We start from the raw sequence: 18,925 nt of genomic DNA on the forward strand, positions 1-18,925 counted from the left end.
AGCCTGAGACTGACAACAATTTAAGCCACAAGGCTTATTTTCTTTCCCTGTTGGGAAAAAAGCCACAGCAGAAAAGGCATTGACACATTAAAGATTAAAAGATAATTTTTTTAAAGGACCTGGAATATGACCTATTTAAGTTTGTCATACCTTCTCAAGAAGTTAGAATTTCATTCTGGCCTTAGCTTGCATCCCTTCTGCCTTCTAAAGGTTTAGTATAAAACATACTTTTGGTTGCCAGATACTGAAATCTTTTACACTCACTGCACATTTCCTGATTTAAAAGTAAAGCCAAAACGGTTACTTTTAGGTGGTGCAAAAGATGAACAGGTTGTTTTAAAAATCTATCACAGTACGATACAATTGATTAATATGTACAAAGTTTGCTGTTAGGAATAAATATTGATTGGTAAAGAACTGTCTTCTGATTTTTCTGTATCCAAGTCACTTTTCCAAAACTTTTTTTTTTTGCTGTATTGCAAGTTTAAAAAAAAACAACAACCCATCACCAGTTTGTCATTGATGGAAAACGTAAGAAGATGTAATAAAGGGTTTTTCCGTAAGGCATGGGAAGATGATTTTATTTCCAAACACAGGAAATTACACTATTGATGAAGCTATACAGCACTGTTTTTCCTTAAGAAAGATTTTCTGCAAACCAGCATATGTTGAGTACATTTTTTCGTTACTGAAAATACAGAATAATAACACTGAAATTTTTTTAAAAAGTTTTCTGATGGATTTTTTTCTTCAGCCTTATCCAAAAGATCTTTTATTTTATTTATAGATTCATAATCTGTAATTCTTAGCAGTTCCAGGTAAAACTTTTCAAACTTTGTTATATTCACTAATTGAATATTCACTTGAAGCATGATATTAAATTATACTTCTATACGCTCTCAGAGATCAGTAAAAGTCAGTTAAATCTGCTTGAACTTTTATTTTTTAATGGACACCTGTATTCAGAAAGTGAATGAATCTTTAACAAATTGAAAAATGTTAGAAAATGTTTTAAATGGGATTTAAAAATCTGGTGTTACCCCTTTTGAATAATTTTTTTTTCACGGAAGAGCCTAAGGAAAATCAGAAATCTGATCCATAAAATGGCACCCTTTTTTTTTTTTGCTTTCTGAAATTCATCTTCTTGATTAGATCTCCTTAATAGAAACTTTTGTTTCTTCGTAAATAACTAGCTTTGTCTCCTAAGACACTGGGTTTTGTTTTCTGGAGTATATATGGTTACAATAAAACCAAGTATGTATCCCCCACTTCACCTCAATTTAAAATCTTTTTCCATAATAGAAAAAACTTTTCTTGTAACAATGTTTACAGTGTATCACTGAAATTTATAATTTCATTTATTCCATAAATACCTTGTCTGATACAGTTATATACACTGTTTTGTAGCAGCCTGTGACAGTCTCATATCTTCATGAACAGTGTTACTTCCAGTGATGTCTTCTTTATTGAATAGTTAGAGCTCCAATCTGAATGTATGGATATAGTGGATAGGGAATGGGGGAAAAATGCAAGGATTTTTGTTTTTCTTACTCATGTGTGAACTCATTTCAACCACAGTATCACTTGAGACAACAGTTTATGGTAATTCAAATATTTAGTTATTATTTACTGTGACAGAGAATGTAGTTAATGGAAAGAGCGTTAGGTTTGGAATCACTTGCCATTACTGTCATGTGCCTTCCCTCAAGGAATTTTGTGACTTACGGGAAATTTCTTAATCTTTCTCAGCCTCAGTTTCCTTATTTGTTAAATTAGAATAATACCACCCACTTTATATGGTTGTGAGATTATTATAAAGTACCTCCTTAGGGACTCAGTGATAGATACTCATTTTAAGTTTTATTTTAACTTCCTAGCTGTGGGACATTGGGCAGTTTCCTCAGCCATGAATGTACAGCATCTACCTCAGAAATGTGGGGATTAAATAAGTTAATACATGTAAACTATAAAAATATTTAATGCATACTAAATATCAGGCATTTCACAAGTGCTCAACAAATGTTTCCTATTAAAATTATTCATCATTAATGTTACTATGTTTAATACAGTGGAGCAGAAGCTGCAGCAAATCAAAAAATAAATTACACTGTCTTATCTCTACCCTAAAGGAAACTTATAGGGGCTCAATGACTAATAAGGCAGAATATGTCATAAGAAAGCAATCAAAGGAAAGAGAGATCATACTTGGTAAAATAATGGAAAAGGAATATTAATAGTTTTGTATTTCCAATTTTATTTTTAATAAGTAATTCACTCAGTTCATAATTCAAAACAAAAATATAGGAAAAGTCGTGTATGTGTGTGTCACCCTCACCCCAGTCACCCAAGTGTTCTTGTCCTTTCAGAGGTATTCTATCTATACACGAGCAAATATGTATGTTTTCCTACCCCCCTTTTTATACAAAAGGTATATATACTATATATACACTAGAGTGTATATATAGTATATATAGTGTATGTATACTATATACACTATAGTGTATATAAGTATAAGATATTGTATATCTTGTTTTTTTCCACTTGATTGCTTAGCAATTGGTTTGTATCAATAAAGAGCAATTGGTTTGTATCAATAAAGAGCTTTATTATTATTACTACTATTATTAATATGAGGCATTCCACCGTATGGATCTACCTATATTTATCAACCAGTTAGTGAGCTGATTTTAGTTTTGGGTCTTATATGACCTTTTAAACTAAAGGAATCTGCCATTCTGTCTTTATTTCTTAGAATGAAATGTTTCATTAAATGAGAAATAGCATTTTGTGACAGGAATTTGTTATTTGAACTGCCTCAGTTACCTTTTTTAGCTTTAGTGCATGAAAAGGGAAATAAGCTATGTAAGAATTAACTATGAAAGTGAATTTAACTCTTGTTGAGGTTCTTACAGTCCTGAACAGACTTGTACCTCCTATTACTGTTTCAGCCCAAAAAGTCTCTATATATAGTTTTTTCTCTTGTAGTCCAGTCCTTTTTTTTAAAGCAGACTATTCTCATGGGATATTATAACCCATTAATGCTGTTTAATGTACTAGCTTTCTTCTTGCATTTATTTTTTACATATTATTTGATTTTCTAATATTTTTAGTGTAATTATCAGAGTTTTATATTTGATACCTAAATAATAGTTTCACCTATATGCTTATGTACTGAGATTTTGCTGCGTAGATAACTTCCTGCCCCGAAAGTCCTTGGTCAACCAGTTGGACCAAGTTAATACTTATTTCACCTAGAGCACAAAAGAAGTTTTAGTACATCACTTTCTTTTTTTTTGGCTTTTATAAGCAGCATTGAACTGTAGTACATTTTAAATATGCATGCTGTTAATGTATTTATCTTTAAAATACACATGCTGTGAATTTTTAAGTTGATTAAACTTAGAAAGAAAATGATACATAATAATCTAGCAGCAGGCAAACTCCCTGTCTTTCAAATAACAAATCATTAATTGAAGCTGTTGTGATGTAGCTCATTCTTTGTATGCTCAAGTTGACAGTTACATATGCTAACATTTTTAATGTAAAAATATTGCTTTACTATTATTATTTTGAGGATTCACTAGTATTTTATATGAAATATTAATATGTACTGTTTTTACCTGCTCAATACTGAAATGTTTACAAAGCACTTTTTACAGATTTGGGGAGATGGAGATAGATATTTGAATTCTGTAAAGGCTGAATATTTTCCTCCTGGAACATGTCTGGGCTACCAGGGAATTAAGTGATTTCTCACAGTATGGTGGAATCAGTGAAGATCATGAACTAAAGTAACAAACTAATAATGTGAAAATGGCTGTTTGTTTTCCTCTGCCATTTAATATATGACTATATGCTAGCTCAGTCATTATATAAGAGATTAGCCCTGGTCACCTTTCTGAAGTCATAAGAAAAAAGTACGATTTTAAACTTATTCTGTGCTATCATATCTGTAAGTGTAGGTTTTTGAGACACATTTGAAACTTGGATAAGAATTAGCCATTTGTCTTTCTTCTCGTTCAAAATGCTTTTCTCCCCTTAATATATACACACTTGTCTTGTGTCCTGTTTGTTAAAATGCTTTTCTCCCTTTAATATATGCACACTCTTGTCTTGTGTCCTGTTTGTTTTGTTTTGCATTCTTCTCTTAGCTCTGTTTGAGGTGGCCCTATAAAGATAAGTTTTGTTATATGTAACCCAGAGTTTTGCTCACTTGTCTTCTAGGTTACCAAAAAGAAGGGGGAAAAAGACTAATCATTCATATTCAGGTGTTTATCCCAAGAGATAAGTAGAAGACAGTATTTTCATCTCCAGTGATGAAAAATTACCTTTATATATTTAATCAATTCTTGAGGCTAGTTACATGAATCTCAACTTGAAAAGAAAAAAAAAAAAAAACCAGTAGGACTCCTTGGAAAACTCAAATGGCTGAGTTTCTGTTTTCTCAGGGTTCACGTAAGGTAAGAAAGGAGTTTACCATAAATGAGATGGGCTGTCTGAACAAAGATGAAAAGTCCATATTAATTTTCTTACTGCCATTGGATTAATCTAGGATCTCGGAAGAATCTAACAAGGGGCAAAGGTTTGGAGTGGAAGAGGTCCGAAGAATTGATGTTGATTCCCTCCCCCCCCCCCCAAAAAAAAAGGAGAGAAGACTGACATTTGGTGGGAGAAGAGAGAATTAAGTGGAAGTTAAAATAGCTAAGTAATGACCTTGGTAGGAGTGGAGGTGGGTCTGAAAGTTGATTTATACCAGTAGTAATAGAAAATGTCTTTCCCAAAGATTAGTGAATCTTCTCTGAAAAATAAAAGATTTCTTTCTTTAATTTTTAGTGTATTCCGATTGAGCTAGTTATCTGCATGTGAGTTTCTGGTTATAATTGTATGGCAGTATAGATGTAACTAAAAATGTTTGTTGTTTAGCCAAAGCTGAATAATCATTATTTTTGAGGATTGTTATACCTATTTGTATAAGTGATTGGCAATGGGAGACTCAGAAATATTTTGTTTTTTATCAATTAAGTGAAAATATTGCTTATTCTGAACTATTTGTACTCTTAAAGTGGTATTATTTTCTTGAAAGTATCAGTAGTAGCTTTATTGTTTGCTCTGACCAGTAATACCGTGGTTTTACTTCCATTTAACAATCTAGTCATTTATCAATGAACATTTAACCATCAACTTTTTTTTACTGTTTGTGAAATATCATAAGAAAATTTATTCAGTTAGGTATTTTTACAGGTATTAAATGAAGTGTTCTAGTTGCTATAAACAATAAAGCCTGAATATGTGGCTTCTGCCCTCAAGGAACTTACAGTATAGTAGCGATGATAAAAATAGTATAAGAGAAAATGATGTATACATGGCAGTATATCAATTTTCATTATGGTCTTGAAGGGCTATAGGAGCTTAAAAACGTAATTTGGTGAGGGAAAGTTTTGTGAAAGAATTTAAACTGAATACTTTACTGGAGAACTTGGGTAGGTGTGTATTCTAGGGAGTGGCATGGACAACAAAAAATGAAGACATGAAAGTAGAATAAACCTAATAGGCTCACAAATGGTGAAGAAAGTATTACATTAACTATAAATCCACATTATAAGGCACTCCGAATGTAAGGCAGGAAGCTTTAAATTTCATTTAAGACTTGGAGGAACAATATAAACAGGAATGATACAATAAATTGGGCTAAAATATAGATTTCCTGACTCTTAATGCTCTCTCCTTCATGGTAGATTATATTGCAGTTTAAAAGTTGGATATTGTAGATTCTTTTTTAAACACTTTCATTAAAATATTCACATACCATATAGTCTACCAATTTCAAGTGTACAGTTCATTGATTTCACAAAGTTGTGCATCTATCACATCAGTTTTAGCACATTTTCATTACTCCCAAAAGAAGCCCCTCATCCCGTAGCCATCACCCCTCAATTTCTCCATGCCACCAGCACGAGGCAACCACTAAATCTACTTTCTGTCTCTATAGATTTACCTGTTCTGGACATTGCATATAAATGGACTTACACATATGGTTTTCATTGTGATAAGTTTCTCTAACTTAGCATAATGCTTTCAAGGTTCATCCATGTTGTAATATGTATCAATATTTCATCCCTTTTATTGCTAAACAATGTTCCATTTTAAGGATATACAACATTTTATCGATGAATTCATGGGCATTTGGAGTTTTGGGCTATTATGAATACTGCTGCCATGAACATACATTTATTGCACTTGTTTTCATTTCTCTTGGTTATATATACTTAGGAGTAGAATTGCTGAATTACTTGGTAACCATGTTTGACCATCTGAGGACCTGCCAGACTGTTTGCAAAAGCTACTGTACCACTTTACATTCCCACCAGCGGTGTATGAGAGTTCTGATTTCTTCACATCTTCACCAACACTTAGTATTTTTCATGATGGCCATTTTAGTGGGTGAGAGGTAGTATCTCATTGTGGTTTTGATTTGTGTCTCTCTAATTGATGTCTAGCATCTTGTATTTATCAGCCGTTTGTATGTCTCCTTTGAAGAAATGTCTGTTTGGATGCTTTGCCCATTTTTAATTGGGTTGTCTTCTTACTGTTGAGCTGTAGTTCTTATAATTCTAGATAGAAGATATATGATTTATAATATTTTTTTCCATTCTGTGGATTGTCTTTTCACTTTCTTGGTGATGTCCTTTAGGGCACAAAAGTTTTTTTAGTGTTGATGATTTTCAGTTCATGTATTTATTTTTTTGTGGTGTGTGCTTTTGGTGTCCTATATTGGACATCATAAATTCTTAATTATTGCAAACATTTTCTAAGTATCGCTGAATGCCCAGGCAAACAAAACACCATGATTTAATGAAAAATAACTAAAGCCACTAATTCATATTTGGAGTTATATCCCACCTCCTCTGGTCTTCCCTGTATTCTGTCCAGATCTATTAGTTGGAGGAACTGATGAAAAGAAGCAAAGATAAAAATCGAAAAATAACAACTTTAAGTGAAGCATTTTAATTTAAAGTACTATATTTTGAGAATCATTTATGAGAATTTATTATAATGTTTGTTGTGGGTGTAGTGCATTTCTCATAAACTGTACTGTATTTGCGTAATTCACATTTTACAAACTTTTACCATGAAGGAAGTAGTAAGTCCTTCGTTTCTTACAGTGGCTAAACTGAGCTCTAAAGAATTTAAATAATTTACTTGCTGGTAGAGCCTTTTCCCTAGGCCAGCAATAACAATAGAAGCAAGTCTTCATCACTCTTGTAGCATTATCTCTTTGTGAAGATAATTTTCAAGGTTCTAGCTTTTATTATTTTTACTAGAATTTTTGTTCCTAAACAGTCGTTAAGGTTTATAAAAGTTCACTTGAAGGACGTATTCGAGCCACAGTCTTGAAAAAATATATTGATTTCACTATCTTATTGCTCAGGTCTGCATCAGTATAATTAGCATAAATGGGCAGCTCCTGCTTTCCTTTTTTACATAATCCATTGTATTCCTAACATTTCAAAATAATTTGTGGTTTTAAATCATTGTTATTCAACACATGTTTATACTTGCCCATGTATAATACGTATTTTATGTCTCATTAGCTTGTAAGCTCATTGAGAGAAAGGTTCTTGTCTGTTGTTTTTCTTTAAGTCCCTATAGTTTTTAGCAGAACATTTACTATGCAATGGGCACAGAAAATTTGTTTGTTTAATGAATGGATTCATTCTTGCTGGGTCACAAATTTGAAAGACAAGATTAAAAACATTGTCCGTTTAGAGTTGCACAGATTAAAGAAAGCGGACACATATGCTTTAGACAATTAAAGCTTACTGAAATTACAGATTTATTTTTTAAAAGCCAAGGAAATTAGGTTCATTTTCCATAGCTTAAAAATAAGTTTTTCTACTTTGAGTTTTTATTAATGCTGATGCTTTACCAACACTTCCTGCCTCTGAAACAAGAAATAGCATGAAATTGTATTAGTCAGAATGACCTTACCAGAAGTCAGTACCAGGTTGGTAAAAAAACAGCACATCTACCTGAAAGGTTGGACTTGATGCTGATTCTTTCAGGATTAAAGATGAAGATACCTAAATTTGAAGTAAGCCTTTTATCAGAACTATACATCAAATCTTTGTTGTTGTCTGTCATCTATCAGCTTTGTGGGTTAACCATGGCTAATTTTTAAATATAGTTCCAGTATACCTTTGGTGCCTTGAACGCTTGGGGTTTTTGTAGTAAGCAAAATATAATTAAAATGATAAACATGTTGCTTAATAGTCCATTGCCAAGTACACAGAGAATTCTTCACTTTTTATAATGTTGAAGGCTGTGGTACAGCCCTGAACAGTCTTGTAAATTCCTTACAAATTTCTTAACATCTCTACTCTCTGTATGTGAAGTCAGAGCTAAAACCAGAATTCCTGTCTTATGACTCCTACTATGACATGTGCTGTCTCACTTCAGGAAAACTGAATTTTCACTCTTTTATGTCTAATTTGTAAATAATTCACCAACAATACCATTTCAAACTTAGCTCAAAACAACTGTTAAAATAAATACTGATTTTATAAACTTATTTTTTTAAAAACACTTGGACATTCATTTCCCTTTGAATAGTGATTTTTACGTAGTCCCTCAGCTTTTGTCCATTAAATGGAATAGTAAGCTATAAATATTTAAAGGGCATAACTTTTGTGGGTCCTTACAGTTTCAGCATTGAGCTAGTTTTTGAAGCAGAACTTAAAATTTGAAGACAGTTTTACTCTTTAGTCAACACAAAAATTGCTTTTCTAAAAGTAACTATATGTAGGGGATGTATAATCCTTTTTTCCTTGAAAAAATTTCTCCAAAAATCCATTTAGTAGAACTTTATGTGTAGAAGTTTATATAGGATCACTCCTTTGAAAGGCTTAAGATGTAAAAATCTGTAAACATCATATCAGGTGGATGTTTGCAAGGAAAGAATGGTTGAAGAGATGGGATAAAATGTTATCTAAAATAATGCATAGTCATGGTTGCTGCTTTGCTAAGCAACACTTTTTGTCTCTTGGTTACCAGATATGTGAAGGCTTATTTCAGAGCCATGAAGGAAAACAATGCATATAAATTTTGCCAGTACTTAAAAAAAAATAACTTTGATTTGAGAAAGCACTAAAGTTTTCTTATTGAAAGGTACTGTAGAATTAGTCACATGTTCTAGGATGGCCGTCATAAGTCATGCAATACATTTGTATAAATCAAATAACATGTTTCTAATTCACTGCTATTAAGTATTTCCTTTCAGGACAGTGTTCTTCTCATAGCACATGCTATACATTTAAAAATAATTTTACTTAGTAAGCTTAGCATTCAGATATACTAGTAATCACAAAACTGCAGTAAGTCAAAATATAAATATTGAACTTAAAGCTTTTTCTCTGAGTTGAGTTCAATAAACACATAAACCAGGTAATTTGTTTCATTAAATAACATTGAAAAGATTTCCCTTTGCTATATGCTGCCTTCTTTTTTGGTAGTACACAGTATTAACTTCATATATAACTTTTCTTACCTTTCTCTAATATCTAGACTAGAGGCTGAGGTATGGATTTATTCTGTAATTGAGAGAGAATAGACCTTGGCAAGAGCACAGAGAAAACTTCCTGAAAACTGTCAGAAATTACTTAGCTTGATAAAGACACCAGTTTGTTTTATCACATTGTCTGTCCTGTTTTCTATTTTGTTAGGGTGTGATCAGTCTAACCTAATGTGTTCTAGTTGAAATTGAGATGTGTGTTGAGGAATGTGTGTGTATATGTGTCTGTGTGTGTGTATATATATATATATATATATATATATATACACACATACATACACACATACAAGTATATATACACGTATAACATCTGAATATGCCGTTTTGCTATCTGGTTTCAGTGAAAATATGCTATATTTAATATCAAAAGACTACTTATTATTAGCGTCAGAAACCTGGAACATTGCTAAATTGCCAGCATTGATTGCATACATCTCAGTTCTGCTAGATTGGATGTGCTTGTGTGATAAAGATAAATGATACATATTAAAGATTAACAGCCCCCAAAAAATTGTAAGGGAGAAAAAGTAAAGGGAAAGAGACAATGTAACATAATTATTGGTTTATGAAAAGCTAAAATCTGTTGTATAGCACATGAACATTTTGCCACTTTCTTTAGTAAGACATGTCGAAGGTGTTAAAGAATATTAGTAAGTCTTTCAAACAGTTACAATATCCTAAAAACAAAATAACAGGTACCAAGTAACTATGTAGAAAGTATTATGTATTGCTCATAGATGTTTCTAGACATACTTCTGCAAAATATTTTTGGTAATACATTTGAGTATGACAAAATAGTTGCTTAGTTTTACAATCACGTGCCCAAATGTGCCTTTTGCTATGGTTACCCTGGAGACTTAAGACTTCTGCTTTGGTAATTTCCTTAAATCCCTGGACTTTTGAATCAGTAAGAGTTCAGAAGGAATCTGCTTGGTGTAGGTAGGGTGCGAGGGAGGTTTTATTGTTGTTGTTGTTCCTCATTTATAATTAAGGTCATTTGCATTTTAAAGATCAGCATATATTCATATGTTGTTAGTTACAAATACATTATTTCTTCTTCCGAGTCAAAATTCACAATTCATTTCTTTGAATACTTACTCTCCTAAACTGGATTAAAATGGTCATAGATTTAAGGGATTAAAAAGTAGACTAGGCTGTGTAAGAGATAGGTTTATTTTTGGTAAACATGAAATAGAATATTTAGGATTGTAAGGACTTGGTCACTTAAAGGTCAAAATATTTGAGGAAAAAGAACACAGTGAAGATTTGCATCATTCTTTCCTTTTTCGTAATGATTGTTAGCAAAACTAATGATACGGACTTGCTTTCTTGTTTGATGAACTTTACTTAGCTTGGTAGAGGCAGATAGATATGGAAATAATGCTGCCGGAAAATTGTCCCTGACTTAGTATGTAGTTTCTGTAGACGTGCTGAGTAAGTGAATTTAAATGGTACTTTAAATCAATGAGGGTTTCACTGGTCAGCTTTTATAATCTTGAAAATCTCTCCAACATCTTCCCCAGTTTTATTTTTTACACATTTCTCACCATATGATTTATTATACATTTTACTTGTGTATTTTCCCTGCTCCCACACACTAGAATATAAATTTACAAGGGCAGAGTTTTTTAAAATTATGTTTTGTTTCTTTATCCCCAGTAACTTGAACAGTGCCTGACGTACGTGCTCAGATATGATATTGTAGTTACAAATATGTATATAATGTAAACTGTTCAAATTGAAGGGATTGTTGGTTTTAGAAAAGGGAACGAGTTATTCATTCGAATTCCCTCAGGATATATTACTATATAGGGTAGAAGTAAAATCCATTGCAATATAAAAATTCTGAAACCAGTAACTTACTTTAAGAGACATCATTCTCATTTTGCCATAGTAGTTGCTTTGGAGTGACCAACATGTATTATCATTCATTCCTTGTCTCTTTGTAATCAAAATCTGACACTAGCCATTGACTCTGTCATTTCTCGTCATAATTTAAGCCTTTTCTCCTACCGTTTTTCTTATCAGAAAAGTTCTCCTTTCTCCCCATATTTATCAATACTGTATTCATCCTCAGTACCTCTTTGGCATGCATCACTCTTATTTATTGCAGAACATTCTTTTAAATGTCGTGGAAGCTCTCATTTGATACTTTGTTGGAATATTCATGTAAACTACACTTTAAACATTAAATATCTGCTGTCTTTACTATGTAAAGGGTACAAAAGTGATACAGCCCTAGTCAGAGAAATTTCTTGAAGCTTTCTGAAATGGAAAGAAAAATTAAGAAAAAGGACTATTAAACTATAATCATATAACTGTAACATTAAACTGTAATCATTAAACTATAACAATAGTTATGATAAGCAATATAATGAGTAAAAAAGACACTGTCCACCATATGAGAGAATCTTTATTGAACAATTGGTCTTGTAACACTTTAAAAAATTACTGCTAATTATCTCAAGTTGTGTTGCATTATCAAGATTTTATATATATAAATGGTAACATTTCTGTATTTGCCCAAGTTCAAGAGGCTAGATGACCTATTCTTAGTTTCTTTTACTATATTACTATGTAGTAACAGGAAATACTTCCTTTATACATTATTAAGTGGCCTATGTAATTATGTGTGTGTGGTGTATATGCATCTTGTGGTGTCACTTCCTAGGTTCAGAGCATTTAAAATAGAAAGATCTTTTAATCCATCTCCCTTGTTTTTACAGATGAGGAAATTGAAACAAAAAGTTTGGTTTGTCCAGCGAACAATTGGTGACAGATCCAGCTTTCCACCAAGTGTAGGTTCCCTTTCTCAACTACTTAATAGCAGCATTCATTGTTTGTCTCAAAATTGGGTGAATAATACTACAGAATCACTTTGTGTTTTATTTTTCATATTAAGAAGTAAAACTCCAAAGACCATTATAGCAAAATGGTATGTATCTTTCTGAACTGGTTTTAAATTTTTTGTTTTAGGAATGACACTATTTTGTAATTTGCTATAAATTCATAATTTCCAAAGGATTATGTTAATTTTTAGGGATAAATCATGAAAATCCCCAAGTGTTAAATATATCAATCCCAAATAAATTTTTAAAATTCTAAATTATTTGAAGAACAAGAATCACAAAACTATCAAGCTAATACTAGATTTTCAGTGATTTCTGAGATCTATTCGGTTTGTAATATTCCAGGCCCAATATTTATGGAACATTCTGTGTTCAGATGTACGTGATCTTTTTATTTTATAATATTGTTCAGTGTTTTTGTTTTGCATCCCCAAAAAGCATTGATTGTATAATGATTAACAATTTCCTTTCTTCAAACAACTTTGGAAACCTGCTCTATTAATTGGTCCTGTGTCTGCATACTGCACTGCTGGCTAGATTGCTGCTGGATTAATAGAAAAATATTGTACATATGATACCACACCATCTCTTCTCTCCCCACGTGAAGATCTAAGCAAAAAGAACAAAAGTTTTCAAAGTCCAAAATTAATATACCCACATCAAATGCTAGTTTAGTCTACTTGGGAGACTGCTATTTCAGTACCCTCCAGGTGAAAACCAAAGAATAATAGTGTCAGTGAGTTTCTCATCTGATAGAGATTGTTCTTCCTTAAATTATTCTCACCTTCACTTTGAGAAAGACCTGAATTTTCTGATGAAAGACAGTATTTGTACTGTTGCTCCAGTCATTGACATCTATGCAAGCTGAGTTATAAAAATGAAGAAGGCTGTCCCCTTCTCTGAAAAAAAGATCAGTAGTCTGCCTGAGTGAAATGGTAATGCAACACTGACAGTTAACATGGGGGAGGGATCCTATCCACTGTAAATATCACACTTTGTTTTTTAAAAAAAGGAATATATTATATAGTTGGGGAGGGAAGAAATATGCAAATAGCATTCCTGTTTTGAATGTGTCCTTGTAGCTATAACTCATGTTAGCTAGTGGTTTTGTTCCTTTATTATAATATATTCATAAGTAGTTTCTGAAACAAAAAGTTGTAATGATGCCCTATACCTTAAATGTTAAAAAAAAAATTAAGTATCCCAGGTGTATTAAACAAAAACAAAAGAAATATGGTCTGTACCTTAGATTGCTTTTAATTAAATGGTGGAGTGAAACTATATGGATGACAACATACGTAAAAAAAAATGTGGCTTGAAATAAAGTCTTTTAAAAACAGTTTCATATACTCTGTCTGCAAAGGAGGTATTGTGACGATAAATTTGTATTTATCTACATTAAAATGATGACTTAGGGGTGAAGATGGAGAAAAGTATAGATTTCTGCTTTCATTTGGCTTGACTCAGTACTGTCCTCTAATGGATTCATTTACTTACTAAGATTAGGTATTTTGCTTTCACATGCCGTTTTATTTCAGACCATAAGTGTGCACAACATTTAGGATACATAAACTGTTTTGTTGTTGATGTTGCTTTCTGTTATTTTCAATGTCTTAAATGTTTTAGTTTAAAAGAACAGATTGTAAGTATACAACGGGGTGAATTATCACAAGTGATAATAAAGTTATTTCATCACTTTTTAAAAAAATTAGTTATTTTTACTCTTTGGAAATGGATAACAATTTAGGCAAAATTTAAGCAAAGATAGTAATTTCATATAAAAAGTATTGAATTTAAAATATTTTGTCAATAGGTATCTCAAAATCATGATTGAAATACAGTTTTTGGTTCATAGTTTTAAAATGTTATCCATGACTTCTGGTATTAAAAGTTTTTATGTTGTATGAGTAATGCTGAATCTTTGCAGAAGAAAAAAGATTAAAACTAAAATATGTAAAAAGTAAGGCGAAAGTCATCAGACTATACACTTCTGCTAAATTTCCCTCTACTCAAAGCTACACTAAGCTTCCCAAATCTTTTTCCATGTACACACCTTTACAACGTTTTACTTGTTTTTAACATAAATTGGGGTCTATTTTCCAGTATATTTCATGACTCACCATTTCACTCGGTCTGTCTTGGAAAGCTTGATCTGTCATTACATAATAGACTTCATTCTTTTTTATTGCTTTAATTTCTTTAATGGTCTTCCTAATGATGGATACTTGTTTCCAGTGTTTTGCTGTTATTTAAAAATTCTACAGTGAATATCCTTGAATATATATATATATATCTTTGTGAACTAGTCAATAATAAGTTTCTTATTGACTAGTACTTTCTCTGTATTATAGATGTTATTCTGTTAATTATTTGTGGCAGATATTTTCTCCCTGTGCACTTGTCTTGGTGGCTTTTGCTACATGAATGTCTTAAATAATTATGTAGTCAGGTCTGTTGACCTTTGCTTTGTCATCTGTTTCATGGATTCTGTATTTCTAAATTATTTATATTCATTTCCAAAGATATTTTCGCTTCCATTTTTAGCTGTCACTTGTAAAACACTTTTCTTTTTATAGAACCCTGTAAATGATGGCAAAATGTATTAGTATGTGATACATTCTTATGGCATGTAGTAATCACATAAGGGCCCGTGACAATTTTGATTATAAATTTTCAGAGTTACAAAATAAATGTAATAAATTCTGGAAAAGCATTGGGGTTTTGTGTTATTTATGGAATCACTATAAGTAGTCCTCACTATTAATAAATTCATTTTTGACAGGAAATATGGTAGGCATGGAATGATAGCAGTAGTACACAAGAAGTAATCCTTTTCATCGTGAATTCTCTACAGATGATCGCTTCCCCAGTTACCAGAAATTTCTCTAACCTACATGTAGCTGCTGCTGCTAGGACTTGCCCTCCACTTACTTTTTCTGTGATCCAGTGCCACATGACCCAACAGACATACACTAGCCCTTCGCAAAGCAGGATCCCAAAGTAAAAAAAGATCAGCCTTTATTAACTTAATCCAGATTTGCAGTTACAAAATTGTAAAGCTGTTTTAGTGTGTGTCTGTATAGTGTGCATACTATACATAGGATGAGGAATCAGAACACTAAAGTTTTCAGTGTTTGGGGCCTCTAGTTTGGCTCTGTGACTATTTAGCCCACCTTTCTATCTTGATATCCCACAACTTGGGCTCTTGAAACTTGGGCTTATTTTGTCCTACCACCAGTAATTTCCTGTGGAAGTAGCTTATAATTTTTCCGCTGCTTCCCTGTAGTAGGAGGGGATACCCTTATAGTAGACACCATGAAGCCAGTATCTCATAAGTCCTGTCGTCAGCTCACTTACATTCTCTACCCTCTCTCCATACCTGCTTGGTACAGTTTGAAAAAATTATAACTTCGCTGTTAGCCCTCCTCCCCTTGTTAGTAGGGGTGATTCATGGAAGAGATGAATCCTTTACATCTAGATGGAGTAATCATTAGGAAGAAATAGCAAGGGAAAAGGAAGGTGGTTTTTCTTTTTTGAAGGGACTAAAACTTTTACACTCAGCAAATTTTTATAATAATTCAGCTACATTATATTTTAACTAGATTTCTGAGTGCATTTGCTAACCTAACAACCACATATACCTATTTATAACTTGAAATTTGCCTTTAAAGTCACAAAAGCACAAAGCACAGTAGTGCTTGTAACACTCTTCCATATTATTGTAGGTGACTAAATGACCATGGAATCTGGAGCAGAGAACCAGCAGAGTGGAGATGCAGCTGTAACAGAAGCTGAAAACCAGCAAATGACAGTTCAAGCCCAGCCACAGATTGCCACATTAGCCCAGGTATAAAATACATGGAATGATTCCAAGTTGTGTCTCTTCCAGGAGGAATATGTTTCAGACGAGGGAATTTAGTTTTTATTACGGAGATATACAGAGACTGAGCAGACTACCAAAATTCCTGTTACTTAGTATTTGCCTAATTTTAGGAATGATAGTATTAATTCAGTAACTTAACAAAAATGTATTGTTAAACACTAATACCCTATTTGTAGCGACATGATTCAAAGATAATTACATTTTAATTGATGGGTAGATTGTCTATTAAACTAGAGAAGAAAACCAAATATGACTGCTTTTCTCATATCACAGATTTATTTTGGGGCATGTCAATGCAGATAATCTGAAAGGCTAAGATTACATATGCTTAAACTAAAAAATAGGATAGGCAAATAAATGGGCAAACAGGTAAATTTCAAGGATAATAGTAGTTTTTGTTTCCTGTATATTTTAAATATAATTCATAATTCTTTTATTTTGACTAAAAGATTCAATCTCTACGGTTATATTCTCTCCTTTTCCTTATGTATTTTTCTGCAAATATTTTATTAACTATTTGCATATATATGAGTAAGAAAGGTGGTTGATACAAAAACCGAATGACAAACATTAACCAGCAAGGTAAGAGAGTAATCATAGTGCCTCTTTCAGATAAAGGTTCCCAGGAGAAAATAATCCTAGCAGATTCTGTGGGATGTTGAGCTTCAGCTTCCCAAAGAGTTTAGCAGTTTTCCCAGCAGTCACTGAGCAAGAATGGGACCTTGGTAAATAGACATCTTACCACATTGAGCTGAAATGGGGGTCAAAAACTGGACCTCCAGCAGGAGTATAGTCAGAAGGGGTGGGCTGCTCTATAAGATCACCAGGCCCCACCTCCAGCCCTCAGGAGTAGAAGACGCTTGGGGGTGAAGTAACTACTCAGATGAGGTGGATGCAGGAGCACAGGAGAGCCAGGACTTCATCAGGGAAACATGCACAGATAAGAATCGGGGCTCATCCCAGCGTTCGGCTCTCCGGTAAGAAGATACGCTGCCAGCCGGGATCTTGATGGTGCCAACCCTCAACATAACCTTTCTGTTGGGTCTCACTCTTCTGTCTGGCCTGGGTGTCCTCTAAGTCTGCTAAATAATGTCATTCTGGGAATTCCTTTCCCCTACTATCTTTCTCTTGTGGAATTTGTGTTCTTGATATAGGAAAGCATGTTTTCCAGAGCTTGAGCAAGTGTGACTGGGTAAAGAATTCTTTGGTAAGAAAATCATTTTTCTTTCAAATGTTGAAGGCATTGATCCATAGTCAACTTCTAGTGTTGCTGTTTGAAAAGACTAAATCCATTTCTTATTTTGTATCTCTTTAAATTATTAGGTTAATTTTTCCCCCCTCTTCTTTCTCTGTTTTTTCTAGGATCCTTGTGATCCAGATGTTATACCATGTTTCCCCGAAAAGAAGACCTAGCCGGACAGTCCGCTCTAACACGTCTTTTGGAGCAAAAATTAATATAAGACCCGATCTTATATTGTATTATATATTGTCTTATAGTAAAATAAGACCGGGTATTGTATTAATTTTTGCTCCAAAAGACATGTTAGCGATGATTGTCTGGCTAGATTTTTTCGGGTAAACATGGTAGGACTGTTTTCTCTGATTTTCTCATCTTTTTTTCTCCTGTTTTTTATCTCTGTCTTTTTGCTCTCCTTTCTCGGAGATTCTTCAACTTCACATTCCAGCCCATCTGTTGAATTTTTTTTATTTCTGCTATCATGTTTCTAACAGTTTGTTTTGTTCTCAAAAAAGTCCTTTTGTGTTTTAATAGCATCATGTTTATGTTTCACTAAGGCAGTATTTTTCTCTTATCGCTGAGAATATTAATTAGGTTTTAAGTTTTCTTCTCCCCTCATAGATTTTCCTCTGTATAGCTTTCTTTCCCTTCCATTTGTTCTGGTCTCCATCTTTCATATTAGAAGCTCTCCTTAAATGTTTAATAATTTGTAGTTGTCTGCTCAGGTTTAATAATAGGGAACCCAAAAGCTATATTGGAAACTCTGTGGATGTTTGGGACCTAACGTCTATGAGTTGTGACCTTCACTTATGGTGACTGGCGTTCCCAATGTTGGTTAGTATCTTAAGTCTTTCTTCTGACCCTGGGTGTTGGTCAGGGTCGCCAGAGAAAGCTTTAGTAATACCCTGCTTGTATGGTAAAGGCCTAGGAGCCAAGTGTGAGAAGAAGACTGGGGTTTCGTACCCCACCTTCAGCACTGCCTGGTGTTAGGCTAAGTCAAGAGACCCTCCAGAAAATAAATCTCCAGTTCTCTGTCAGCATGGGATACATAGTTGTTCTCCCACAGGAAGTTGAGGGGATCCAATTGCTTCTCAACCAGCCTTCCTCTCCTTTCATTCCACCTTCCAGGGTGTCTTAAATCCTGAGCCTCTTAAGGATTTTGTGGTGCAAAATCAGGCCTTCTCTGCGTCTGCCTCATGAGTTGGCTTTCTGAGGTCTTCCAAGTTCAATACCATTCATCCTTCTGCTTTCCAGCCTTCAAAATTCTTAATCTTTCCCATTCTCCTATGCTCATGTGATTATACCTATAAAAATAAAATCAATTTCATAAAGTTTAATTGGGGATTCAGGAAGGAGCAAAATTGCATGCACATGTTCAATTTGTCATT

At 33.2% G+C, this 18,925-nt stretch overlaps 2 protein-coding genes across 13 annotated transcripts in view; one reads left to right on the forward strand and one right to left on the reverse strand.

Annotated features, from left to right (window-relative positions):
* The window catches only part of CREB1 (cAMP responsive element binding protein 1), a 51,995-nt gene that overhangs the window by 1,487 nt on the left and 31,583 nt on the right, over window positions 1-18,925 (forward strand). For 7 of the 10 annotated variants that reach the window (XR_013993495.1, XR_013993496.1, XM_081051021.1 and 4 more), the window contains exon 2: window positions 16,143-16,264. Coding sequence is in view for 8 of the 10 variants with exons in the window: in XM_081051021.1 (XP_080907147.1) it covers window positions 16,151-16,264 (114 nt within the window). In the remaining 2 variants the exon portion in view is untranslated. Of the gene's footprint in view, window positions 1-12,294; window positions 12,367-16,142; window positions 16,265-18,925 lie in introns of all 10 variants that reach the window. The other 3 variants (XM_081051019.1, XM_081051022.1, XM_081051018.1) reach the window with 1 other exon arrangement.
* The window catches only part of METTL21A (methyltransferase 21A, HSPA lysine), a 54,333-nt gene continuing 51,969 nt past the window's right edge, over window positions 16,562-18,925 (reverse strand). For all 3 annotated transcript variants that reach the window (XR_013993497.1, XM_081051029.1, XM_081051030.1), the window contains one exon: window positions 16,562-18,841. Coding sequence is in view for 2 of the 3 variants with exons in the window: in XM_081051029.1 (XP_080907155.1) it covers window positions 18,828-18,841 (14 nt within the window). In the remaining variant the exon portion in view is untranslated. The remainder of the gene's footprint in view (window positions 18,842-18,925) is intronic.

This window comes from Rhinolophus hipposideros (genome assembly GCF_964194185.1).
Source record: "Rhinolophus hipposideros genome assembly, chromosome: 6".
Classification (NCBI taxonomy): domain Eukaryota; kingdom Metazoa; phylum Chordata; class Mammalia; order Chiroptera; family Rhinolophidae; genus Rhinolophus; species Rhinolophus hipposideros.